Source organism: Ochotona curzoniae, unplaced genomic scaffold (assembly GCF_017591425.1).
Source record: "Ochotona curzoniae isolate NIBS_2020 unplaced genomic scaffold, NIBS_Ocur_1.0 contig_430, whole genome shotgun sequence".
NCBI lineage: Eukaryota > Metazoa > Chordata > Mammalia > Lagomorpha > Ochotonidae > Ochotona > Ochotona curzoniae.
The window spans coordinates 19,400,715-19,428,625 of NW_024466219.1; the positions used below are offsets into that span (position 1 = coordinate 19,400,715).

Sequence of the window (27,911 nt, forward strand, 5' to 3'; positions counted from 1 at the left end):
GAACCACAGCAGTGGACTTGAACTGGAGCCCATATAGGATGCCGGTGCTTTAGGCAGCATTTGAACTGCTGTACTACAGCACCATCCTTCAAGTCTGAATGTTTTATAGAAAATATCTTCACTGTTTTAACAATAATTTTGAGTAATTGAATATCAATTACACACTAAAGTCTTGCAGGTAAAAGTAGTTGTTTGCTTCCCTGCTCTATTAGCCTCCTAGAGCTGTTGTTGGACACAATTCTGTTTTCCCAACTTGCCGGAGACTGGAAAGCCATGGCCCAAGCATGCACGGGGGAAACTGGACAGTATCCCTCATGTCTCTTTCCAGTGGTTGCCATCTGTCTCCTCCAGCCGTAGCATCTCTTGGTTTGCAGCTGCGTGCACAGATGCCTCTGCAGTTACCTGGTATTCTTCCTATCTGCCTGTTTCTGTGTCTTCATTTTTTCTATTCTTATAAAGCATGCTGGTCTAGGAGCAGGCATTTAACTCAGCAGTGAAGGCATTCACATTAGAGTGCTTGAGTTCAGTTTCTGCCTCTGTCTCCTGACTCATGCACATCCTGAGAGGCAGCTGGAGTAACCCACGCAAGAAAGCTGTTTGGAACTCCTGGCTCCTTGTTGAGCCCTGACCCAGCCCTAACCATTGCAGGCATTTTGAGGGGTTAACCAGATGGGAGTATCTCTCCCCTGGCTCCTCACCACTGAGTTAAATAAATACATTCATAAGAAAGGACACCATTTCATTCAATAAAAAGACCTATGCTGACTGAGTGTGATTTCATCTTAAAGTTACTTCCACACAAACTATAGTCCCAAATATGGCTACATCGCAAGGTTCTAAGATTCTTGACTTGCATATATTTTTTGTGTAGGGACCACAATTCAACACGCAGCATCTCATGTTTTCTGTCCTCTGGCCAATGTCCTTTCCTCTGTGTGACATCGATGCTTTTTAATGTTACACAGCTTTTCCTAACAAGGAGCCAGTTTCAGGTAGGTTGAGTCACACTACAGGGAAATGTCAGGATAGGATTTTGAAACCCTCTGTGGCCATTGAAACGTGAGAAAATCAAAGAGCCTGGCTCCATGCTTGATGCTTGGTTGCTGTTGCTTTTCAAGTCCCATCCTCTTGTGCCAAGAAGAAAATGGACTTCTCTCAATGCTGGCGGGAAATTCAAGGTTTTGCAAACCTAGTTACTGCTTTTGCGGGCCATACCCCCCAGTCCCAGTAAAACCAAAGCCTCTTGTCCCTTTGCTTGGAGACAGTTTGGAGTGGCTTGAACACCTGTTGTCCCCCAAGAGCTGTCTTTCAAAACCTCTTGGTACATATGCAATGCCATCTCTTTCAACGTGTGAACCACGTAGGCAAGAGGGCCTGCAGGACCACCATGCATGAAACTATGGAAGGAACTTGAAGGTGATTTGTAAATCGGGGACCAGTTTGGACACAGGACCAGTATGGGTGTGGCAGAGGCCTGGGCGTGGAAGCCAAGCAGGCATCATTCAGGCTGTCCTCCCTTCACTATGCTCCTTGAACTCTTTTGGGAGCCCTTGTTGTGTGTGTTCTGCTGTCACATTGCTCTAGGTCATTATTCCTTGGTGGAGATCTTGAAACTTGCCTCCACTGTCCAGTTGGCTTATTCATTGCTGTTCGGTTATTATTATCCAATTCTAAATTCATATACACTTGGTGGTAAAACCCCTCAAGCTGATTGATAATACACAACACCACATACGTTTTGCAGAGGTTATTTTTTTCTCCAGGTGAGGATTTATTTGTTCTATCGAGGAATTAGTAGCTGTATATGTTCATCTGTTAATGCATAATGCAAGATTAATTTGAAAATTGAAGAGGTCTGAATGTGTATTATGCAAAATGCAGGAACTGGTTATATTATGAATGTCTTCATTCATACGCCTGCTTGCAGAAATGCTCAGGGAATTTGTGGTTCGGTTTAAGTGACACCAGGATTGAGCCCGTTAAAAACAGACCATTCGCAGCATAATGATTCCGTAATTTATTCAGACTCAGACATCCAGCACTGTTGAATTTTGTGTTGAGTAATCCAATTGGTGTATATGAAAACAACATCCTGTAATTCAAATTCTAGGAATAGGCCCAACTGTATCATCTTGGCCGCAGTGAATACTTGAGCAGGTAGCAGAGGTATTTAATGTGTTTGGCTGTATACTCGCCTCCAGCGTGTCATGCATGGGGTTATCCTCAGACACATGACTGTCTGCAGAATGGCTTTGTGATCACACTGTGACTCCCCTCTGACCACCAGCTGTACCCTTTCAGTTGTCTAAGTGAACACATATGAATTCACTTCCCTGTCTATATCATGGCTGGGAGATACCTATTTTTGGTTTGTGGCATCTCTAGGAAGGACTGTGTGGGGCTAAGTGTGAAGAACAAACTCAAGCCAGCATAGGGGGTGTACCCAGCTTGTCTGGCTTCTGGGTGATGGGAAAGTAGATTGGGATCCCAGTTGGTTTGACAAAGATCATGCTAGCAGTGCTAAGGGATGGAGATACATGTGGGGATTCCAAAGAGAACAGCAGGCTGTGCACCTCAGGAGAGTGTATTCTGAGTATGTGCGTCCTGACCTCTGGAGGGCACTAGTAATGTTGAGAGTCAAAAATGGGCAAATACTAGGATCAAGGAATGCTTTTTGCCATTTGTCCCAAGATAAATTTCATTTATTAGTTGCAAAGAGAGACAGAAGTGACAGGAGATCTGTAACTGGTTCATTCCCAAGATGCTTACAAAGACTGAGGCTGGGTCAGGCTGAAAGCAGAAGCCTGGAATCCTGCTGAGGTCCCAGGTGGGAGAGGCAGAAGCCCATGAACTTGGAGCATCTTCTAATGCTTTCTCAGGCACGTTTGCAGAGAGCCTCATGAGCTGTGGAACTGATGAGATTCAACAGGTGCTCCAGTGTGGAATGCTGGCATCACCCTCACAGGCAGCAGCTTAGCCCGCTGTTGTACAACAGCAGCCACAGGAAAAGTCTTTGGTCTGTAATGGAGATGTGCCCAAGCACACTCTAGCCCGAATTTGCCTCCATCTAGCCCTGTACAAAGGGGGAGGAAAACTGAACATCCTGCATGGTGCTGAAGGTCAGGGACCCCGGGCTCCAAAACAGCTCATTTCCTGCCTGGGTTCCAGGTGTCTTACTATTTCCTATGCATGCATCTGGTTGAGCAACAGGAGAATTAAATGACTCCAATTCTCAGTGATTTTTATAAGTAGAGGTTGGTCATTCCTGATTTCCAGCTCAAGACTCAGAGAAGTGTGTGTACAGAGCTGCAAAGCAGGGCAGCCAAGGACTCCTGAGACCCTGGGGCAGGCTGCTTGTATTGCGTGATGCTGGCCACTCTTGTGTCTGAAGCTGGCTCCAGCCACGGAGGTAGGAAATCAAGTTCCTTTACTCTCTGTGGCTCTTCATCCAAAAGAGCAGAGAGGGGGAGAACAAGAAAGAGATGATTTCCCAAAGTTCATTTTTTCAGGGTTCCATAAAAAAGGGCTGAAGTGCAAGTGCATTCTAGCTAATTTTTCTTTTTGTTGGAAGGATAAACATCATGCACGGGCCTTTTATTTGCCGGCCTGGAATGGAGCCAGCTATAAACACACTTCAGGGGATTCGGAGACAGCTCAGGCTCTTCATCAGAACACTTGGGAGCCCTTGCATAGAAGCATTTGTAATTGCTCTCCAGGTCAGCTGGCTATCCCTGCACAGCTGTTAATTTAGCTGACACAAGCCTTACAAGGCAATGGGAAGGAAGGCAGCTCATGAGGGGTTGTGGGTGCTAGGCAACCCTGCCTTGGATATACTTACCTGCTATGCGGCATATTCCTTCTCTAGTTTGTCCAAGAGGACAAAATAGAATAGTCTTTAAGTTTTCTCCTATGAAAAATTCAGAAAGGGAATTATAAAATTAACGGCTTTATGGAATTTTACTGATTAAATACCATATTACAAAGCCCTGAATATTTGACTAGAGAGATAGAATCTCATTCCTTGGGAGACAGGGCAAGCAGGCTCTCGGTGGGGACTGGCATGGTTTCCTAATATCAGTTCATGGCTCTGATTATGAACTGATTAGGAAAACACTGTAGTGAGTACTTCTCTGGTGGTATTTCCAAAAAGGTTGAACCCCCAAGTTCTGAGGCCATGCTTACCTCTTCCACTTGTCTCTACAGATTCAACATGATGTTTGTCTCTCCTTTTCTGGTCCTCCCTGCTGCATAGGGGTCACTGGTCAGCCACTGGTGTCTCTCTGGAAGTTATTCTTGCACAAGGTATAGATCAAAGAGTAGTCTGGAGCAGAGAGAGCATGCTGGGTATTTCCAAAGAAGGGCTTCGTGTAGAGAAGAGACAGGCATCACAAAGCGGAGAGTTCAAGGGAGCCTGAGGCAAGGAACTGCAGAAGCAACAAAGGAATGTGGGACCAATGGGCTTGGAGAGGAGAATCCTCCAGGCTGTGCCCAGACCTCCAAGGGGGTGCTCTATAACTTGTGCTTGAACCTGCACCCAGGTCATGACACACCGCTGGTTCTGAGACCACTAGGTGGGCACTGCTGTGATAGGGGATAGTGTTGATAGAAGCCGGGGGCTGGGACCACCTCTCCCTCTGGTCCTGCAGGGACACACTCCCTTCCTTCATTCCTATAGGAATTATTCAAATCTGAAGAGCAAAATAAGTGTGGGGATGGGCTGTGGATCATCTTGGAGAAGAACCTAGGAAGCCTGGGCTTCAGAGTAGACAGCAGGCATCTGATGACCTCAAGGCCAGGGCTTGGTTGACAAGGAGCAAGACCCAGAGAAAGGGAGTGGTGGAGTTGGAGAGAGGGAGCCAGTAGCATCCCTGAGCCCTGGCTCTGAGGGACCCTGAATGGTTTGGCTGAGGTTGATAACATTGTTCCTGCTTTTTCCCATCACAATTGGCTCTGAACTTCAGGACAGTCTGTGGTCAGGAGCCAGGGAAGACTGGAACAGATGCTCAATACACTTCAGTGATTCACTGTGAGATTGCCTTGAAAGAAGGCTTTGGAAGCAAGGCCCCGCCTTGCCCTAGCAATCGGAATTAAAAAGAAGGGTGAATGGATAAATGGAAGTGGAGAGGGAGTGGAGGGTAGGGGGCGATGAGGGCAGGATGGAAGTAAATCCTTGGCCCTTGCTCTCTAGCTGAGAAGTCTGACAAAGAGAAAATGGAAGCAGGACACAAGCTGTCTTCCCTGGCTTGCTGTGAGCTCCTTGCAGAAGAGACTCCAGTAGTAAATAATTTGTTTTGATTTCTTCACTTATTGGAGATTCAGAAGCAGGAAAGGACTGGGTAGCTCTGAATGGCCCTTGGGATGCTTAGGGTGACCAGCTGTCATAAACTGCTCATGACTCAGACTATCCCCAGGCCTGGCCTGTCTGGGGTAACTCCTCCAGGACTCAAGTGTCCTTTGCTTCAAGCTCCTGTTGATGATAGCAGGACACCTTATAGGCTGGGCATAGTCATAGCCACCTCATTCCTGGAAGTTTGCAAGAAGAAAGCAGTGCCATAGCCTAGTGGCTAAAGTCCTCACTTTACATGCACTGGGATTCCATATGGGCACCAGTTCGTGTCCCAGATGCTCCACTTTCCATCCAGCTCCTTGCTTGTGGCCAGGAAAAGCAGTTGAGGACAGCCCAAAGCCTTGAGTCTCTGCACCCGTGTAGGAGACCTGGAAGAAGCTCCTGGCTTCGGATCAGCTCAGCTCTGGTTGTTGCAGCGACTTGGGAAGTAAAGTGGGAGATGGTAGATCTTTTTCTCTGTCTGTCCTTATCTCTGTTGACCTGCTTTTCCAATAAAAATAAGTAAATCTTAAGAAGAAGAAGAAAGCACCAGGGTGGTAGAATGAAAAAAAAAAAAGGAAAAATATGTGAATAGAAATTTCCAGAATACCAATGGGAAGATGATCAAGTTCACTCTTCTTTTTCATGAATGTCCTCCTGTTTTCTTAATTTTTTTGTTTTATGAAGCAATTCTATAGGCTCTGAGATTCCTTAACCCTCTCCCCAAATTCCCTCCCACCCACTGATTTCCTCTATATTATCACAATAGTATAGTCCTTCAAACGCAATCATAAATCCATCATTCTGCTATCTGAGTGTATCCTGACATTGTGGATCTGGACAAAGGCAGCGTCCAGCCAGCCTATTGTTAAGATATATTGAGCAGTTTCAGTGGGAGTGCATCTTTGATTTGGAAGTAGGAATGCATACTGCATTGTATCCTCACATCTGGATATGATAGTCTCTATTATGCAGTTACTATACATCCCCTTAAATGAAAAGCCATAAAAACAAAATCAACAGCAGGAAGAAAGTTTAAAAATTTACAATGCCATGAAGTTATTAATTAACATGCTACCAAATAATCAGTGTGTCACTGAAGAAATGGAAAACAAAATAAAAACCTTCTTGAAGAAAATGATGCTAGTGTATAGCCTGTGAGTCAGTGAAAAATTTGATAAAAGGAACTATTTTGAATAAAAACAAAAATATCAAAACCCATGAGGTAACAGCAGAAAGAATTTTGAAAGGGCTGTTGATCTTGTGTTTTGCGTGAAAGTTGCCTTGTTTCTCAGAGAATGGTATTTGTCCTTTAGGATTGACTTATTTCACTGACCATAATGGTCTCTATTAGGACCATTTGATTGCAAATGGTAGGATTTCATTCTTTTTAATGGCTAAGTAGTATTCCGCAGAGTAGATGTACCACAGTTTCTTTATATACTCTTCTTTGGCTGGCATCTAGGTTGTTTCTGTGTCTTTGATATTGTAGATTGTGCTGCAGTAACTACAGGACTACGGATCCCTCTCTCATGTGCATATCTCATTTCCTTTGGATATATAGCCAGCAGTGGGATAGCTAGGTCATGTGGCATGTTAATGAGCAGTTCTCTTAGCACTCCCCATACTGACTTCCATAGTGGCTGTACTAACCTACACTCCCAGCAACAGTGAAGGAGGGTACTTTTTTCCCCCCATATCCGCACCAGCAGGTGGTAGTAGTAGAGTTCTGAATGTAGGACTGGAGTTAGGTGGAACCTCCATGTGATTTTCATTTGTTCACTTTTAAGAGAAATAGGAGTAAGCAGGACTCATGGTGCTGCACCACATGGGTGCTGGTCAGGGTTCTCTTACGGACTCCGGGTCTCCCCAGCAGAGAGCAGCTTGGCAGGCTCGCCCCACAGTGACCCAACTCTTTCAGGTACAGGATAGACTGAGATTTATGGACTTTCATATACATGGAATGAAAAATATACCAGGATATTCACTGAGGCATTGTCACGTCAGTTTAACAGAATTCTTTATAGCCTTTATAAGCAGCAGTAAATATGTGCATACAGAGCAAAACCCAAGGTACAGAGTCTTAACAAAATCGGGAATGTACAGTGATAGATCCATATGGCCTTGCATTCTTCCTTTTCCCTTCCTGGGATAGCTCTTGCCTTGTCCGTGGGCTGCTCTGATGCTGCTCCCACCTCCTGGTGCCCAAGGCTACCTAACTGCTCTGAGCCCCGCAGTGATAAGCAGGCTGCTCCAACTGCACCTGCCATGACATCACCCCCAAGCTCCTGACCTTCCACCCATGTCCCTACTAACACCAGGGTTTAGGAAATGCAATGTCTCTTCCAGATGCATGTATCAATGTGGAAGCTGCATTTTTCTATACAAATCTCTGAACTCTGAATCTCTGAACAAGGCAGCTCAGGTGAAAATGAGCATTAAGGTATACAAACCTATGAGCTCCACATCCTGCAAGGGAATGCCCACTGCCACCAGCTGCCTCCTGGGCACAGCCTGCCTACCTGGGACCCAGCAGCAGGAGCACAGGCGGGGAGGGAGGATAACTGTGCCCAGCCTCCCCTGACTCTGCTAAAAGCCAGTGCCTGTGATAGCTCGTGAGCCACACAGGCCCTCTCTCACACTGTTCCTCCCTCGGCATGTTGGTGAGCAAGTGGACCTTTAGATGAGGACACATGTGCTTTGTTCCCCTTCCTGTTTGAGGGCTCCCTGGGTTTGTGTCTGGCTGTCGCTCCTGAGACTCTGGGAAGAGCCTCCTGTGCTGCTGCCACCAGAAGCCTGGCCTTGTTGTTCTGTGCTCTACTCCCAAATCCAAGTCAGATAATTCTGAGTCCTTTGTCTTAACAGCTGCTTCTAGACAGGAACATGTCAGCTGCGCTGGCTGACATCAACGTATCACATATTCATGCAGTTTCAGTCTTGCTTTCACTCTCTCCCGTTCTGCCCTTTTCATTTGGAAATGTTGGTCATAGGGTGAGTGCCAAGCGTAGGGGCTCATGGTGGGTACATCCCTGGAGCCTCACCTTTTCAGCCTCATCCTAGATATGCCCACAAGTGTAGGTGGTGCCTAGACTTTGGGCTTTTCCATCAGTGGGCTTCAGGTCCTGGGAAATGGGGGCCAACTGGATGGCCAGGGCGTGGCTTCCTGTCCAGGGGTTAGGAGTGGCTGTGGTGGTGGTGTCCTGTGAACGGGTATTCCAAGGTCGACAGGATGTCTGCAGTCTTGCTGACTGTGTCCTTTTGTCCGGGGAAAGCAGCGGATTTGTGACATGCAGACCTGGGACCTTTCATTCCCAGAAGACGTCCTGCTCCTGCCCAGGTGCCCTGGCACAGGATCCTGAGCCAGTGTCAGAAGGTTCCAACTGCAGACATGTTACCAGTGAAAGGATATGAGAAAGGTGGCCCGGGCTCCATGCTGACAAAGCAGTGAGCAAAGCAAGATTTGTTGAAGTCCAAAACCTGCTGCAGAGGCCAGGAGGGGGCCCCAAGAGGAAAAAATCCAGAAAAAAAGTGGTGATGATGGCATCTTTTAAGCAGAACTTTAGGGGAAAAAAGGAAATGCAACAGCAGCTATCAGTTAGAAAGTGTTGACAAAACTCATCAAAGGGTAATCCTGCCTGCTTTACTTAAAACAGAAAGGCACCAGAAGAGTGGGACTGGTAACTTCCATTTTTGTGATAACCTACAAACTCAGAAGGGTGGGACCGCTGCGTGCTGTCTATTCTCATGACTCAGCCAAAGCTCAGGAGTGGGAGCTGGTGGTTTTTGCTTTTAAAGACAACCTCTGGGCAGGAACAAGCCTCTCAAACACTTTTAAAAACTCTCCCTGTTCTTATTCCAACAGGGTTCTAACCCTAGCTCCCTGTTAGCTCACCTGACTATCCCAGGAGTACCCCCCACTTCCCTGGTGTCTCCCCAGTTCTCCAGCCCTGCCCTCGAGGATACTCAGACACCATCATGTTTATGTGTTTGTGGTGGTGGTTCTTCTCCGCAGTCTCTTTGGTTGCAGGTGTAACCAGCACCAGTTCCATCTGCCGCTCCTCCTGGAAGAGGGTTCCCTTAACCCCTCACCCCTGCCATGTGGAGAGTTGTGTTGGAGCCCAAACACTGCCCGGTTCAGCTGTTGATGTCTTGCTCAGTTTCAACCTGTCAGTGGCAGGATGAACACTATGATGGGCATCTGTGTTCTTTCCGAGCTTCCCTTCAGTGTGAGGTGCTTCGCAGAGCTGTTGAAGTTGAATCTAAGTTATAGGTAAAGAGCTTGGTGGTTCTGGTGGGCTCAACCTTCAGGGACACATGGTCCTGAGGCCTCAAATGAAGATTCAGACCAGGCTGCTTGGCCAAGTGCTAAGCAGTAGGAGCTTGTTGGACACAGTGTGGTGGGTAGAGGTGGGCCCCTCTGTTGAGGAGCCGGACTCAAAGCACACTGTTTCTGTGTTCCAAGATTTTCATCGGCTTGCTTGCCAGGCAGCCTCTGCTGTGTGTTGTTGCATGGTCTTGAATTAACAATGAGTCATGCTCTTTATTAGGCTCGTTTAAAAGCACAGATTTTGGGAGAGCAACAGCTGGGGAAGACCATGCCCACTGTCTGCACCCTGCAGCCCCTGGACCCCAAGGATAGGAGACAACTTTCTGGGATACAGGATCCCCTTCCACATGACCCCACAAGGAGAAAATATATACATATGTTTTTCTCAGCATTGCTTTCTGCTTGTGCTGTCAGAATAAGAAAAAAGCAGCTCTGGCTGCTGCCTCCTGCTTCCTCCCATTCCACGTGAAATGATTTGGATTTGCGGTAGTGAGTGCTGCGGTGAGCACCTGCCTGCAGGGCCTGCACCAGGAGTTGCAGAAGGATGAAAAATGCAGCAGAGGTTGGCTTCATCAGCATGTGAAATTGACTGTGAACAATGTGATTGATTAAAGACAGCTGGTGGTGCTGGTGTGAATGTGCACCCAGCACCTCACCAGCCAATATGACCAGGGGTGGCCAGAAGCTCTCTGAGGGTGTCCCAGCCCCTCCTGCTCCTCTGCAGAGCCCCCTGTAGCCCACAGACAGGGCCAAATCATGATGGCTGTGATGGCTTTATTAAAGGATCACACAGTAGCTGAGGCAGACTCCTTGCTGCCCAGTTTCAGTTAAGAATGGGTTGAGACCAAGGGCATCGGTTCTGCTCATGAATGCTTCCCCTTTAGAGAGATGGAGATGGGGTGGCATGTTTTTTAGCCAGGGCTAGAGTCAGCAATAACCTGCTTCCTGCCCTCCTTCTGACCTTGGGCACCTGGAGTAGCCAGTGAGTGGAGCTCTGAAAGCCAGTGACTTAAAGGGAAAAAGGCCTGACCAGGAAACAGGTGGCTGTGGTTTGAGTACCTGACCAGAAGCAAGTTACAGCTCTCTGGCCTAGGTGACCCCAAATCCTTTGGAATTATCTCACCCAAGCATGGCTTTTAGGCTTTGGGTGAATTACTTTCCACCTCTGAGCCTCTGTTCTGTACCTGTGTAATGGGACTAATGATGCCCACGTGATAGGGTGGTTGTGAGAATGAGGCATGTGCCCCGCAGGTGTCCATGGTAACATGCAATTTTGCCGAAATGTCTCTCTCCTCTGCTCCATGAAGAAGCCCAACCTTGAAGGAGTGCTTCAAGAAGTTTGTAGAAAATGACATTCAAAAATAAGCTTGTCTTGGTGGGAAAAAAAGTAAAAATCCATGCCTACTGGGAATCTTTAGAATTTTCATGGAAGATGTGGATTATAGCAAAATTATTCCAGGAGTTCAGCATCTTTTTTGCTCTAAATTGAGCATCTTTGAATTTGATTTTCTGTTTGTGAACAGCCCCACCAGTGTACAGCGTCTCCCCCACCTGCCGACAGGGCTGCCCTGGAATATCAGGCCCCAGAGTGGTGTTCTCAGACCAGCTGTGATGTCATGCATCATCCAGGAACAGGTCGGCAATGCACATTCTCAGGCCCAGCCCAGTCTGGCTGGGGCAGCAGCTGGGCTAGGGCCCTGTGAGCTGTACAAGAATGAAAGAGACAGCTGAGTGGTTTTGTGTTTTGATTTGTTTAAAACACACACACACACACACACACACACACACACACACACACACATGATGGCTTGAAACTCTGGAGTTAGAGTTCCAAGTTGGTAGACTCTTCAAGTAAGATGTTATTGAGAATCCTAAGGCGTCCTGGGCCTGCACTTCAGAACCCCAACACCTGCCCCAAAGGGTTTGGAAGTAGACCCAACTGTCAATACACTTTACAGCTTTGTTCTTGCTTGTAGCCTTTGACAAAGTGACCAGATCCCTTTCTGATCAGAAAGGCTCCTGGTCTGCAGCTTGGTTAGGATGAACTCTCCCAGTTGAACTATGGAGGAAAGCTTGCAAGCTCAGGTTTTAAGCAGAAATACTGGGATGGGTGTTAAACCTCACTCTGAGAATCTGCTGGCTCCCTGATCTTTGATGTGATTTTTGCCTGTTTGGACCTCACTTTGTCCCCTCTTAAAACCAGACTAGTAGTGCCTACCTCTGAGACAGGTGAGAGTTAACCAGGATTGTGACTGATTTGTTGAGTAGATGGCATAGTCTTTCTAAAGTGTCCGCAGGTGGACAAGGTGCTGTGATGCTGGGTGGGAAGAAGACTTCCCTGCAAAGTGTGTTCATACACTGGTCATCAGCCGTTTTCTTCTAAAAAGTGGTTACTAGGGGAAAAGTGTTATTAGAGCCAAAATGGTGATCACAGCTTCCGAAGTGTTGCCCAGCCTGAGAACAAAGTGATCCTTTGATGGGGTGCTTGACAGTTGACAGAACTCGGCACCTCAAGGAACTCCTTTCCCTGTGGGAGGGATTGGTTTCTTCCCCAGCATGAGATGTGTGTGACTCAGCTGCAGCAGGTGCCACTCTGCTGAATGCTTCTGCCTGGTTCAGACAGAGCTCCCAGAGGCCCAGGTGGAAGAAAGGGTGGTGTAACAATGGGAGCACCCAGTTAGTTCTGCACCTGGCAAGTCCCACTATAGGTAAGGAGATGGAGTGCAGACATATTAGTATTGGAAAACTGAATTGAAGTCTCTTGCATATTTGAACACTTTGGAGCATATGTAGCCTAGGACATGCAGGCCAGGGCTGCAAGTCTGTGGTTTGTTCATAGCTCAGTATTGCCTGCAAAATATTGTGGGGCCATCTTCATGGAGGAATAATTCATGCACAATTCAAATGCATCAACTCCAGGTATACAGTTGGATGAATTTACTGTGCAGCCTGGAAACCTTTCCTACAGATAAGACACAAAGCATCAACTTCCTCGAACATCCCTTGGGCCTCTTACCAGCCTCTCTCTCCTATCCCAGCACCCCAGCAACTGCTTATGAGGCTTTTGTGACTAGAAAGTAGTCTACATTTTATTTATTTATTCATTTGTTTTTGTTGGAAAGGCAAATCCATATAGTGAAGGAAATACAGAAAGATCCTCGGTCTGCTGGCACACTCCCTAAGTGGCCACAATGGCCAGAGCTGAGTCAATCTGAAACCAAGAGCCAGGAGCAACACAAGTATAGGGCCCCAAGGCCCTGGACCTTCTCCACTGTACTCTCAGGCTACAGGCAGTGAGCTGAATGGGAAGTGGAGCAGCCAAGGCACAAACTGGCACTCACATGGGATTCCGGCATGGGCGAGATGATCCAGCCACTAGGACCATTGTGCCAGGGCGATAGTCTGCATTCTGTGTAAACTGAATCTTACAGGGTGTATTAGTTTGACAAGGTCTTCTTCAGCATAATTTTTGTTGGTGGACAACTTTCCTAGAATTTCTCATTTTAGCCACTTTGAGATAGCACTATGCTTAGTAGCAATGAGTGCATTCTCATTGTTGTGCAACCATCAGCGCTGTGCAGCTGTGGGACATTTTTCACCCTCCCCAAGTGCCACTTTATGACCTGTCACACCTGAACTTCCCAGGTCTGCATCCTGAAGGCCCTGACAGTCACCATTTTGCTTCCTGGCCCTCTGCATTGGACTCTTCTTGGTGTCCTGTATAAGTGGAATCATAATATTCTTTGGCTTTGGTCATTTGACATGTTGCCTTTAGGGTCAGTCAGTTCTATAGCATATGCCAGGGATTTCATTTTTAAAGGCAGTCACATTGCATGTATCTCATTTTCTGTTTATTCTCTCATTTGTTGATGGACTCTGGGGTGTTTTCTTCCCTTGACTATGGGGAATAGTTCTGTTTTGAACCATCTGTGCAAATATCTCTTCTAGTTCCTGCTTTCAATTATTCTGGATATGTGTGTGGTGATTCTATGTGTAAGTTTCAGAGGAACCCTACACTGTTTCTACAAAATGTGGCTCCATCATTTCACCATATTAACTTTTGCCTCAAGCCTTTCCTCAGACCTGCTTCTTGGTGTGATTGTCTCTTGCTCTCCAGAAATTGCATCCTCTGGCTTCTCCTGGAGCTGCGTAATTCCAGCCTTCTGTCTGAGTAGCCTGAACCTCTTCCTGTTTAGTCCTCTCAGGTGATGCAATTGCACAGAGAATTGCTCATCTGTGACACTCTGTACCATTACACTGCTTGCTTCCTATTAGCTCTAACCATTTCCCTCTATGACTACCTGTTTCTCATTAGCTTAGTTATAATGCAACTCACCAACATCCTATTAGCAATATCACAGTGCAACTACCTACATCTTTTAACTCTACCTATTTTACCCCTACACTGGTCCCTTTGAGTCTGTCATGCATCCTACTTCTATGTGTTTAGCTCTGTCAAATAACCCATTCAGTTACTATATAACCTAATCTCTTAGGAAGATTGTCTGACTTGTCAGCAACCAATTCATCGTTTTTTTTTTTTTTCCTGCCATGATCTGTTAAAACTGATCTCCATTAGGATCTTGTTAGGTTCTGGTATCAGAAACCTGGCAGGCAGTTGGGCATGTTGCTGATTTTAGAGACCCAGCTTTGAATGTGCAGAGTTGAGGGGGGGTTGGGGGTCTCCAGTCCTAAATCACCTCCTTCAGAAGGACCATTTCTTTTGTCAAGATCCTAATTCCTATCAGGCTGTAAGCTGAAGTGAGGGGGCAGGGGAAGGAGAGAGGAGATGAGAGAGAGAAGAGAGGGGGAGAAGATGAGAGGGAATGAGAGAGGGAGAAAGAAGGGAGCAATCAGAGAGCAGGAGGAAGATATGGGAAAGGGGGTAGAGGGGGATGCAGAGAAGGAGAGATTGGTGAGAGAAGGGGAAGGGGGAGGAGAGGGAGGGAAAGGACAGAGGAGGAGAAAGAAGGAGAGAGGGGAAAGGAAAGGGGCGAGAAAAGGAGAAAGGGAGAAGGGAAGAGAGGGGAAGGAGGGGAGAAAGCAGAAAGGAGAGGGAGAGGGGGGAGAGGAAAGAGGGGAATGGAGAGAGGGAGGGAGGGGAGATGATGAGGAGGAGAGAGGAGAAAGTGAAAGGGAAATGGGGAGAGGGATGCAGAGAGGGAGCAGGACAGGAAGGGTGTGAAAGGGAGAGTAAGGCAGGGGGGAGAGACTAGGAGGAGAGGGAGAGAAAGGCAGAGAGAAGGAAGGCACGAAAGTAGTGGGGATGGTGGAACTGCGTGAGAGAGGGTGTGGAAGACAAGCAGGGAAAGACCGGCGGGGAGAGGGCTGCGGTGGGAGGCCGGTGCTCCTTGGCAGGACACACACTTTTTGACAGCATCTTTTTTGTTAATATCTGACAAGCTTGCCTGACAGCTCATCATGGCAGCAGCCCTGGGACCATTGCCAGAAGGACAGACCATTGTGTTTGCTTTCAGTTTTACAGTCCTATCCTCAACTGAACCCTGAGAAGGAGGAGGTGCTGCCCCGAGCCCAACCACTCTCTTGGGCCCCATCAGTGCTCCATGGCCACAGCCAAAAACCCCAAGAGGGTGAGGCCAAGGTTAGGACAGGCCCAGGCATGGGGCAAGTGTTTACAAAGTGTTGGGTGGGAAATGTGGAGAGGTGACTTGGGGGTGTGTGTCTTTCTTGTCATCGTCTGAGGTCAGGAAGGGACAAGGAGTCCTTGGCAACCATCCAGGACACATCAGGATTGCTGGCTGTGGGAACACTTATGCACTGTAAGCTGTGTGTATGCAGTAGAATTCTCAGGTGCCATTGAGTTAATCCCTTTCATTCCATTTCATTGTTTAAGATTGGTTGATTCTAAAGTCAGAGAGGGAGAGACAAAGAGATCTGTCCACTGGTTCATCCTCAAATGGCTGCAACAACCAGAGACAGGCCGGGCAGAAGCCAGGAGTGAAGAGCTTCTTCTGAGTCTCCCAGAAGGATACAGGGGCTCAAGCAGTTGGCCCATCATCTGCTGCTTTCCCAGGTGCATTAGCCAGGAGCTGGATCAGAAGTGGAGCAGCTGGGACTTGAACTGGTACCTGTATGGGATGCTGGCACTGTAGGCGGTGGCTTTCCTACTAAGTCACATTGCCAGCCTGAATCCCTTGCATTTCTAAAACACTTTTGAGAGCAAAACAAGTCTGTGATTCACATGCTTTTTTTTTTTTTCTGTGATTCTGTTCTATAGATGAGGAAGCCAGGGCTTGCTAGAGTGTCATAGTGCAGTCAGAATCATCAGTCTCCTAACTGTTGTCCAGATCCAATTCTGGAGAGCATTTCCAGTAAGTATAGGGATACTTTTAGGGGTCTGGCTGTGGCCCACAAGACACATGACTGCCTCACTTTCGGGAGGTATTGGGAACATCCACTCTTCAGTATCATGTACTCAGCAACTGCTTTCCTGGCTAGGGGCTAACAGGGGATCCCCAGGACACTCACAGATGCCAAGCACAGCCACATCAGGCCCCATTTTGTGACAGGAAGTTGTTCCATTTGCCCACCTCTGCATCTGACCTTTCTGTGTTTCCCAAACACATCCTGGCGTCACACCCCAAACACAGCTGACGTCCAGGAGGTACTTCCTATGCCTGTAGCCCCTCCCCTCATCCTGCCCTCTGAGCCGCAATGCAAGGCGGTCAGAAGGCCTTGGGGTGGCTGGCTCCATCTTGGAGCTTGAAGAAGAGAACTGTCTGTCCTGGGCTTATGTTTCCAGAAACTCAGAATGTGACTTCATTTAGAAACATAATCCTTGCAGATATTATTGTTTACTGAGCTTAGAAAGAAGTCATCCTAGATTGAGTGTGAGCTCCATATCTGGGATCCTGGAATCCACCTAAAGTGAGGAGAGGAAAGGACAGAACAATGTGGAGAAGGTGGCAGCATGAAGATGGGGACAGTGACTGTGGCGATGGCACCTCAGGTCAGTCAGGAGCCCCAGAAGATGGGGAAGGGTTTGTCCCATATCTTCAGAGGGAGCGTGGCCCTGCCAACACCTCAGCTTAGAACTCATGCCTATAGAACTCTGAGAGAATAAGTCTGCTGTTTGAAGCCATTATGTCTGCTGATCTGTGAGTGTGGTTATAGGACAGGCAGGTGGGGACACATGGCTGGTCCTGGGACCAAAATGCCAGAGTTCCCCTTTACTCTCACCTGCCGGGTCTGGGAGAGTCTGTAGTGAGCCAGTGTGTATGGGAAAGTTGAAAACAGGAGTTAGGAAGAAGACCTGGGTTGGACTTTCCCATTATCCCTCCAACCTTGCTGGAGAGAGGCTTCTCTGTCTCCTTACCACCATTTCTGCACCTTTCACTGGTGCCCACCGTATGCCAGGGATTTCTGCACCTTTCACTGGTGCCCGCCGTATGCCAGGCACTGTGTAAGCCTTCACATCCTTTCACTCAGATCTTGGACGGATTAGTGAGGGAATTGTTCTATCCCTGGATTTGTTAACCTGCTCAAGGCTGCCTACAGTGCTGGTAGGAGCTAGAGCCGGGATTTGGACTTGTACCTCATCTCACCTGGGAGCCCGCACACCCTTAATCCCGCTGCTGTAGCAACCTACAGTGTTGTTAATAACAGTAGCAGCTAATGGTTGACATAGCAAGAAGAGAGCCTTCCAGAGTGCTATGCCCCTTGGGGGTTGCAGCCACATCACGTGACTCCTGCTGTTTGAATGGCCTGTGCTGATCATGTGACAGGTGGTTTCTCCAGTAGCTTGATTCTGCCCCTTCCCATCTGACAAATCCTTGCTCATCTCACATTGTGCAGTATAAATGGATTCTGTACCCTCCATTCGCTAACACAAATCCTATACTTGTGCTGGGGTGAGTGGGAGTCTCTTTGCCACAGGACTGGGTTTCAATGTTGGTTTCTGACTCTGTGGCTCTCCCAAGTGCTCAGTGTAAATCTTTGAATGAGTGAAGCACGTTGACAGCAGGAAGATGAGTGAGTGATAAATAGCATGAAAGGACTGTTGAGAATGAAAAGCACAGGTGATCTAAGGCACATATTTCTAGAAGGAACCACTAGGAGTGTTGTGCTTGGAGGTCAGTTATTTGGTCTGGGGTCTGTGTACTTCCAGTGTGCTAGGTCAATCAGTATTTTCTGACTTTCTGAGGTTCTCATGCATTTTTTTCTTTTTTTGGTCATTATCTGCATTAGCCTTCAAATGCACATTCTGAAACAGTTTTCCCAGTTTCTAAGTATGTTTGCATTTGGGATTATGCATCCTGTGTTTCGTGCTGCTCCAAGTAGGAATGTAGGACTCTGCCTGTTGGGTAGAGCAGATCTTGCAGAACATTATCTCCAGTGTGCCAGGTCCTGTCCCAGGCCTTGCTAACTGTTCTTGCATCTCTGCTCTCTCTACAGGCTGGCCGTGGGTGACCCTCTCTGTCCTGGGATTCCTGTACTGCTATGCCCACGTGGGCATTGCCTGGGCCCAGACATACACTGTGGACTAATGCTGCTAGCAATGGCATTTGAGCCTGATCTGCTCTAGGCTGTGCTCCAAGAGACCAGTGCTTGGTCTGCTCCTCTTCTGTTGAACTTGCCTCACTCCAAGACAGAAGCCTGAGAATTCATAGGAAATGTGCAACCAGTCTGCTCATATTGGGGTTGTAGAGATATGGTACCAGCACCATCATTTTCTTGTTGAGTAACATGGAGCCCAGGGCAATAGGGCACTGTACGTGGTTGCACATAATGCTATTTTAGTCTAGAACATAAGGCTACTGGTGCTTTCATCCAAAATTAAATGTAAGGACATTTGGACTCCACTAGGCAGTATTTCTAGACTATTTTGGTGTGATGTCAAGAACCAATCCTAGCTGCTTCACACAGCTAGCTCCTTCAGTAGGGAGGTGACAGAGCTATTTCTCATGGCCTGGTCCAAGAAGACAGCAGTGGGGTCCTGTGGACTTTGTAGGAATCCTAATATTTGAACTCTGGCTGCTTATTCCTGAGACCATCAGTGAAGAATACATACAGTAATAATCATTTAGACAACTGTTTACCAGTAGCGTTCCTGCATGCAGGAACGGATCTACAGTCATAAAAGGTGATGAGCAAGAAGTTTGCTGTGGGCTTGTCTGCCATGCAAGTCCAGTCATGGTCTCCTCGGTGGTTTTATACTGCTTTGTTTGTATTCAAATAAAATAAATCTTATGTTTCATAGATAATTCACATTTTTAATAATCGTCTGGAGTATTTTTTTGAAGAAATGTTTAAAATCCAATCATACTTATGAAAATGGACAACACTAACAGGTTACCAATGGTCTCCAGTGGTCACTAACTCAAAATTTGGCTTTGGGTATTTTGTTTGATTTTTGAAAGAGAGGAGGGATGATAAATCTTTAAAAATTCAAATCCATAGTGTATCCAATGACAGGTTTATATTATCTCAGGCACATGAATTAAGCTGTCATTGAGTGTGACAGTTACTTGGGCTGTATTTGCATCTCGTATCTATGACATGAGACAGTACATTTGTCTCTGCCACAGGTATCAACTCAGTGTGATTTACCTTCTAAAGTGCAAGACCGATCATCTTGTTAACTGTTTTCTTCCTGATGGCTCTGCTTAGGGGAGAGAGTTGGGAGGGGGCCAGAGGTTGGTTGCCTGAGATATACACACTGTGTGTCAGCTGAAGCAAAAACAGAGGCCAGTGAGGGACAGGTAGACATGGACCACACTAGCTGGCAAAGTTAAGAGGGAGGTGTGTGATAGGTGATTCCAGAGTGCTGGAAGGAATGAATAGCTGGTGAGGAGTGGCAGCTCAGATGAATACAGCAAAACTTGATGAACTGCCATGGGTCAGGATTTATGGGCAGAGGGAGAGAGTTTGGATGAAGTTTCCTTGGGAGGGGTTCCTAGGAAAAATGATTGGAGGGGAATATCTAATGTATGTATGTATATAAATATTTTGAGCTTTCCCAAGATGCTATTTATTTAAAACTTATTCACTATAGTATATTGAAAGAGTCCGTGGATGTATTTGCCAGGAATAATCCTCCCTTTCTTTTACAGTACTCTATGATTTAGCATGGTTCTGAGGAGTTGGTCAGAGTTTGCTGTTTAGCTCTGTGTGTGAGGCCTGGCTAACCACCATAGGATTACCCAGGATCACGGTTCTAACTTCTCACCTGCTCCCTAGCACCAAGATGAGAATGGCAATACTGCTTACTTCATGTAAGTGAACAAACTCTTGCAGTTGCTTTAACTGGAAGACTCTTGAACTTCCTGGGCACACCAACTGTACCAACTGAGAAACTTCAGATGTGTCAGCAGCCCCGGGCAGCTCCAGGCATGGCACTGAGACTCAACCAGGGCCCAAGGTCACTTGTAGCCCCAGGATCCTTGGACCTTGACCTAGTTTTGTGAACAAGCCTGAGAACTCCAAGCACCATCATCGCTGCAGTGATGCCCAAGGGGAGAAGCAAGACAACTGGAGGTCAGTTATCCCGCACAAGGCAACTGTGGCAGCCGGGGTGGGAGGTGATGTCTTAGATTTGTTGGAAGTTAACAGCAGAACAGCTCTATTCTAATAATGTCTATAAGCCTAGAGTGAAGTTAGATCATTTCTCTTTCCCTCCCTCCCTCCCTCCCTCCCTCCCTGTCCCCCTGCCCCCCTCCCCCACCTTTCACACACAAACATATTGTTGTAATGGGAACAGAGCAGTTTAGAGGGGAGGGAGTTTAGAGGCATTGAGGCTGCTCATTTAGCTCATTTAAAATAATGGAGCTTCTGACTGCATAGAAGGAGTTAAGCCTAATAAGGTAAGCTTGCCTCTTGCATGGGTCCCAGGGGGCAGCCAGATGTCAGGCCTCACTTCACCGTGACCAGAGTAAGATACCTGCTCATCTTGACAAAGCTTTAAGAACTTTCTTCAGAGAAACCGTTTTCTCTTAAAGCACATCCATAAAAAGCTGTTTTAAAAAGTTGAATCCCGTGTGCTCTCCGGCACCACATGTACTAAAAATGTTCAACTCCCTTGGCCTTGAAAGTGTAGTAACACTTAGTTCTGAATTACCAGTCCTTGTGACTAATGACAGAGGTTGCATTCATGTGAAATTTGGTTCATTGTTGAAGAGAGATAAAGAATGATATTTAATAATGCTTTATAATGGTGACTTTTAAAAATGAACATCAGTAATTTCTAAATCACTCAAATAATTTTTATTCTTTTCTGCATTGTCATTAAATAACAGGGATTGGGGAAAATGGTCCTTAAAAAATTTGTATGCTCATGCGATGGCCCTTAGCATCAAGCAGAGGTCTGGGGCTGGCCTCTTGCTCAGGGTTTCCTGAATTAAAGTTGCAATGTCTTTAGAAGTGCTGTTTTTGAAATATGGCCCACAGGAAATTGAGAATTCAGGTTATGAGTGGACATTTGGCATAGAGTTTAAATGCCAGCTAAAAAGCCCAAATTCCATATTCGAATGCCTGGGCTTGAGTTCCGGCTTCACCTCTGATTCAGGCTTCATGGTGATGTGTGTATTAGGGGGCAGCAGGTGCTAGCTCAAGCAGGTTCCTGAGCTGAGTCCTGGCTCCAGCCACAGCCTCACTGCAGGCATGTGGTACCCTCTCTCTGAGTGAGTCTGTGTCTGCCTGCCTGTGCCTTTCAAATAAATCAGTAGAAGGAATTCAGGCTGGCAGTATTATGTAGTTTTGCCATGAACAAGAAACAATATCTATTCAAATAATTAGAGAACTGAAACCATGTCAGAGTATAAGACTAATTAAGAGTGGTAATCCCATACCTAATAGCTGCTGAAACTACCAATAAAGTACAGATTAAAATTAATATTATTAACACCAAGGCATTCAGGAAAGATTATGCTGTTCCTTTATACCATGTTTTTTAAAAGATAGTGAAGTATTATGTATTTAATAGAAATTTTCATCTAAATTGTTCCAAATAAGTTCACTTGTAAGGGGGGATCGAGACTTCAGATGTTAAACCGGCATGTTACACAATTTCCTAGTGCTGCCTATTTGAGCCTGGTCTTCCCCTGCTGCAAACCTGCCATTTTGTGACCTGGAGAAGGGGAGCCTCTAAGAGGTCATGTGGATCAGGGAGGGATGTCTTTTGCTGGTGGGACTGGGTTAGCTGCAGTAATGGGCAGGTTCTCCTTCTGGAGAAGCAGGATTCATTCCCACCCCCTCAACTCTATGGCTGCCCCTGATGTTGTATTTTCTCTGCACAGGTTTGTTTGACTTCCTGTCTTCACCCTTGGCATGAAGCAACACAGTCTTAACCAGATGCAGCTACCTGGTCACGGACTTGCCAAGAACTGTAAGCCAAAGTAAAGCTCTCTCCCTTGTAAAATACTCCATCTCAGGTATTCTGTGACATCAACAGAAAGAGGACTAAGGCACAGGGTTTGAAGGGATCTCCCTACCCTTCAATAGCAGATACTGCTGTGCCATAAGAGCACTCCCTTCGATTGTCTCACCATACACTATTGCATCACCTTGATATCTCTGAAATGTTCAGTTCTCTGAAAACTACAATCATAAGTGCAGTCCCAACCAGTGCTTCCCAAGCTCCTGAGGATGTTATTTCCCGATTCTGACATTTTAGGTCAAACACCCAATTCAATGACTTAGAATTACATAAGGAAAGACAAAAGCAAAATCATGTATAAAATAGTTTATTACCATAATAAATAAAATTAAACTTTTTTTTTCCTTTTTACAAATATGATTTGTGCTTGTTTAAAAATGTAGAGAAGGGAATAATAGCAATGGAGGGTCCCACACATTCCTCTTAACTTTTCCCGCAACAGACATACAGTGGAGTTCCTGGCCCCATTCTCTGCTCACCACAGCAATAGTATCAGCTCATTTGCACTCTGTTTATTCATGCTTGTTTGAACAAAATTACAGATGCAAAAGAAAAACCCAATAAAGGACTTGGCAGGACTTAATGGAAAGAGTGTTACCATAGGGAGAAGCCCCAGAATGACGAACCACTCATAAGGACTGTCCTTGCAATGTCTGTGAAAAGTGGAGTGGACAGTCTCCAATGGATGCAGAATCAGGGTCTGAATAGGAAGAGAATACATTCAGTAGGGAGGGGTGCATCCTTGTTCAACAGAAAAGAAACCATTCCTATCCTGATGCAAGACCTGTGAACGTCTCATTGAACAACGAAGAGGTCCACTGGAGGACTCTGAAGTCACAGGTAAGAGAGGCAATGGCTCCTAAGTGTGATGGTGGGCAGTGGGCCGGCACCCCCTGCCCCCACGTCTGGCACCTGCAGAGTATTTGGGTCCAGTTCTATGGATTCCAGCGTTAAGTCTGATCTGCTCTTATGAGAATGAAGTTTCACTTGAAACTAATTTAAGGTGTAGGTAAATTCACATTGATCCCTTCAAACCATGAACACCTTTAGTGAGAAACCAGTGCTTCCTCTGATGATTGCAGTGGATGTCGAAAGGACAGTGGAGTCTCTTCCAGGTGGAAGACACAGGAGCTGGTGAAGGGAGTGTCTGCAGCAATCACAACGTTCCAGTGACAGCCGGCTTCCTTGTTCAGCAACAGTAGGTAAGGCGGGAGGAAGGAAGGGGCAGTGGCAGCTCCGTCACAGCTGTAGTTCCATTCACGGGTCTTAAGGCTAAACATCTTTATTGCAAAACAGTACAATCTATTCATCAAGGGCACATCAGTGGCTTATACCTCCGCCCAGGGTTCCAAAGTTTCCCAGAGTGTGAAAGTGGGATGCGGTCACTGCAGCGAGGGGGAGACGAGGCTCAACCCTGACCTAGAATCCCTCAAAAGTTCATTTAGGTTCCCTGCATGCATGGACAGAAAGTATGTCCAATGGCCTATGACTGTGCATTCCCACTTGCAGAGATCATGGAGAGGCTGGATGGAGGAGGGTGAAGTACTGTTGTGTGCCTTGCTCAGCTCTCCCCACTTCAGTAAAGGAAAGGGCCTTGGCCTGCAGCCGCATACAGGCTCAAAGAGGTGGAGGAGAAAACAGATCCCAGGAATCAGACATCAAGCAGAGAAATGTCTTTCCAAAAGTTTGCTGGAACTCTGCTGAGATGAGAATAGCTTTTAAATACCTAGTGGCATCATGTAGCAATGTATTAATGCAATTAGGTGCATTAAGTAGGCACCAGACCACAGCTTCTCACCCAAATGGCTGCCCCTCTCTCCTTCCTTTTGGGCACTGCATCATGCCCAGGGCAGGAGTAGAGGAGATGGCAGTGCCTGATGCTTGGGGGGGGGGGTGGTCAGTGCTTATTGAGCATCTAGGAATGTGACTCCCACTCCCCACGAGCAGCAGACAGCATGTTCAACAAATGGCCAAGGTCAGGACCTCATCATTTCAAAGCAGCCTGCCCTGACTGGCTGGGGAACAGAGCTTCCCTACGCATGACATTCAAAGAAAGGCATTTACTATCCCTTAAGCTGTCTGGCTTACCAAAAGAGAAAAACACCTCCAGACAAAGGTGTGGATCTCAACCTCGTTTGGAAGTTCAAGGGTTCAGTGTAATACCTGTGACTGGGTTTCCTTACTCTGTTCAGCGACCAGGTAACACCTTATCCTGGAAGGCTCATTTCTGTGGTTTCTGAAGTGTGTGATTGTTGCCTAGGGAGCCAGGGTGTGTTGGGACAATGGTAGGTAGTTAGCACAAAGCAGCCTATGGCCCAGTGCAAGCCATACAAAGGCAAAGAGAAAAGATTTGGCTCATCTAAAGAACAAAATTGCTTTACAACCAAAAAGAAAAAATCCCTGCCATTCTTCTTTGGAGAAGAATACAACTGTATTGGGATCACACTCTTGACACTGCCAGTGTGGGCCCTGCCACCATGATAGGCAGATTCCCACAGCAGGCCCTGGGCTTCTAGTCACTGGCCTCTGTATTAACTTGGGGGTGCACTTCTGAAACTTTAGTTCTCCCCCAAAGAATCCTGGCCTTCTAGGCCCCTGGGGCCTAGACGGGGAATAATTGACGGCTGGGTCCCTTCCCCACCTGGGGAAGAAGCAGGGCCTCTCCACATTGGCCAGGGGCAAGCTGGATAGACCGGGCCTGTCATCAGGGAGCTGGGAGGCAGTGGCGCCAGCAGCAGGTGTGTCTAAAGCTGGATCCTGGGCTGTAGGATCCCTGCCTTAAAAGTCAGTCCTACACTTTAGAAGCTGGTTCAAGGGCATGCTTAAAGAAGGATCAGTTGGAATGTTTAGGGGAAGCTGGCAGATGGGAGCCCTGATACCTGCTACCCTCTGCCACAGAGAAGCTTCTCAGGTTGTAGAAGCTGTAGCCCCCTAGCTTTATCCAGCCTTCTCTCTTGGCACCCAGGAAGGCCACCTTTGCAAGGCTCACACAAGAGACAATGTGTGTGCACATGCAGAGCATCGGCAGCACTTGGCTTCCTGGGCCACCTGTGCTGACCTGGTGAACCCCATGCAGCCCACTGCAGGCCAAGCTCCGGTCTGTGCTGTGGCTGGCAGACATGCTGAGCATCTTTGGTAGGGCGGGGTCCTGACTGGGTGGGCTTCCCAAGGACACTGGGATTCAATCTCAGCATGCCAGGCCCAGGGGCCAGAGCTGGGCTTACTGAAGGGTCGGAGGTCAGCCTGCAGGAGTCCAAGCTCTCACAGCTGCCCTTCCAGCCTTGCTCGTTGGCCACATACCTGGATCAGACTCGTTTTGCTGGAAGAGACTTGTTTGTTCAGATGTCACCTAGAAAAACCATGTAAGTGTCCATGCAAGGTGGCAGGTCTCTTGGCCCACAAGCTCTGAGCTCAGACTTTTCTGCTACCTCTCTAGACCCTTAGAGGGCTCAAAAACCTGCTGCTTCACCCTCCTTTTCCAGCTCCCAAGGAAAAGATGACCCTTGGCCCTAGGCTCGTTCTCTGGTTCCTCCCTGAACTGGGCACTTGAGAGGCTGCTTTTCAAGTAAGGCCAAGCATGGCTCCCATGTGTCCTTGAAGGACACATGCTGAAGAAAATACAAACTTCCACAGGGCCATCCCACTGAGAAGAACAAGATAAATAGCACTTGCTCCAATTATTTTCCCAATGGTGTGTGTGTGTGTGTGTGTGTATGCTTTACCAAAGCATCTTGGGGCTCAGGCCCTTCCTGGCGGTGCTCCCTACCCTGAGGAATGCCACGGGGACACATGGGAAGAGGTTGAGAGGGACAAGCAGCAAAGCAACCTGCCTGGCAAGGCTAGAGAGCGGCCCACCTGGAGCCCCTGCAGCCGCCCAGCTGCTGTCCCCTGGGAACAGGCTGGGCGCCTCGTTTCCTGGGACAGGCTAACAGACAGCAACGTCAGATACAGCTGTACAAGGCCGGGCAGTGCTAGGGTGACCTTGGGGCCCCATGGAGCTCAGCTCTGCACACTGCCCTCACAGGCACCTGCTACTCTGCTCTGGTAGTCAGGATCTTACCTTGGTAGTAAAAAATTACAAATGAAGGCAGTGTGCCTTCAGACAGCTTGCCCCTTCTGGAATTGTGCGAAGACACCTCAGATGCACCTGCTGGCTTGGGAGGGAGGGAACACGCTGCCCCTCACCCCCCTCTTTTTTCCGGAGAGAATGAGCGTGCCTAAGCCACTAGCCCCACTTGGATTTCTGGTCAAGAGCCGCCTGCTTTGAAGACTGTTGGCCACACGTGTGGGCATGGGTGGTGAGTGGTGTCTGGGCAAGGGTGTGGGGTTCTGTCCTTGACTTTGCTGCTTAAGTAGACTTCTCAGCTGGCTCCAAAAACGTCCCTCTCAGACCCTGGGGACTGGGGCCTGGATAGCTCCAGCAGCTCCTGCGGGGACTGCGAGGCCCTCCTGGATGTTAATATCCTGAGGATCTCGGCCAGCTGCTTCTCGATGGTGGTCATTTTGGTGTTCAAGGCCTTGATGTCCTCCTTCAGCTCGTGTTTGACCTCCAGGACTGTGGCCTGCAGCGTCTGCTCGGGGATGGGGTAGAAGGAATGCTTGACCTCCGCCATGACGGGGCTCCGGTCCTGGGGACTCCGGGCCTCGCCCACGTTGTCCAGACGCAGGTCGCTCTTGGTGATGCCGCTGTCGCACGAGTCCGTCTTCTTCAGCGTGGCCTCGCCTGCCGCCTTCGTCCTCTCCGGGAGTGTCTCCATCGATTCAGCCTTGGATACTTTGTTCCAGTCCTCCCCCTTCCCACAGGCATCTTTGAAGCGAGCCCAGCCTTTGCGCTTGGCACAGTCACCTGCGCCTGCCTTGGGGCCCAGGCACTCAGACCCAGGAGCGTGCAGCTTGGCATGGTCCGACACGGCCGTGGTGGAGGCCGCCTGGAAGGCCACGGGAGTGGCGGGACTCTCTCGGACCGTGACCACGCTGGCTTTCACCAGGCTGTGGTTGGCCGAGGCGTGCTCCGTGAGGACACTGCCCTTTTCCACGTCCAAGTCATCCAGGTCCCGGCCGCCTCGCTCGGCCGCCAGGCGGGCCTCTTTCTGCTGCCGGAATCGTTGGAAGAGGCGCCGGACAGGGTGGTCGGGGGGCAGGATTAGCGGGGCCTCGTTCTTGCGCTTCATGCGCTCTTCCTCCTCCCGCTTTACGTCACTGATCTTCCGGAAGACAATCTGGAGGGAACAGACGTACACGCGGGGTTAACTGGGCAGGGCTCTGACAGTCAACCTCAGCCCTGTATCCCCACCTTGCTCATGAACCCTTAGCTTCTGACTGATGCTCATTTTCTTTCCCTAGGTTGACGAACGGGGCGTTTCAGAGGCCACCTACTGCAGATGGTCCTGGCCTCTGCCACACACTCTAACACTGTCCTTACTGCAATTCTGCAGCACATGGAGAGCTTTTCAGAAAGCATTTCCCACCCCGCCCACCTTCTCCAATGGACTGTTCAGCGGGCAAGTCCTGGAGAACTCTGGCCTCAGTGACCTCAGCTTGTGCTTCACCTCCAGGTTGGTGGCCTGCAGGCTCGGCTCCTAGATTGGATGGAATCAATTCTAGACCTACGCCTTGCAGGGGCTCCTGGCCCTGACCCCCAAGCTAGAGCAAACGGATGTAAGTGCTGGCCCCAGCTCTGCCATCTAGCCATGTAACCTCAGACAAGAATCTCAACTTCCTGCTGGGACCACTCAGCACAACCTTGGTGAAGGGATCATTTTCTGCGGCTGAGCCCAGAGAAATGCAACCAACACTGGCTTGCTCAGGGTTAGTGAAATGGCAAGGTGGAATGCAGTGCCTTCCACTTGGGTCACTCACAGCTG

At 48.0% G+C, this 27,911-nt stretch overlaps 2 protein-coding genes across 3 annotated transcripts in view; one reads left to right on the forward strand and one right to left on the reverse strand.

The window, feature by feature from the left end:
- Window positions 1–23,114, forward strand: part of HHAT (hedgehog acyltransferase) — a 257,631-nt gene extending 234,517 nt beyond the window's left edge. Inside the window, exons 12-13 of the mRNA XM_040985615.1 lie at window positions 18,069–20,150; window positions 21,908–23,114. Of these exons, the coding sequence (XP_040841549.1) occupies window positions 18,069–18,160 (92 nt within the window). The 3' untranslated portion in view covers window positions 18,161–20,150; window positions 21,908–23,114. The remainder of the gene's footprint in view (window positions 1–18,068; window positions 20,151–21,907) is intronic.
- A 3,120-nt stretch (window positions 23,115–26,234) lies between these two features.
- The window catches only part of KCNH1 (potassium voltage-gated channel subfamily H member 1), a 312,341-nt gene continuing 310,664 nt past the window's right edge, over window positions 26,235–27,911 (reverse strand). For both annotated transcript variants that reach the window (XM_040985617.1, XM_040985616.1), the window contains exon 11: window positions 26,235–27,266. In XM_040985617.1, coding sequence (XP_040841551.1) covers window positions 26,409–27,266 — 858 coding nt within the window. In that variant the 3' untranslated portion in view covers window positions 26,235–26,408. The remainder of the gene's footprint in view (window positions 27,267–27,911) is intronic.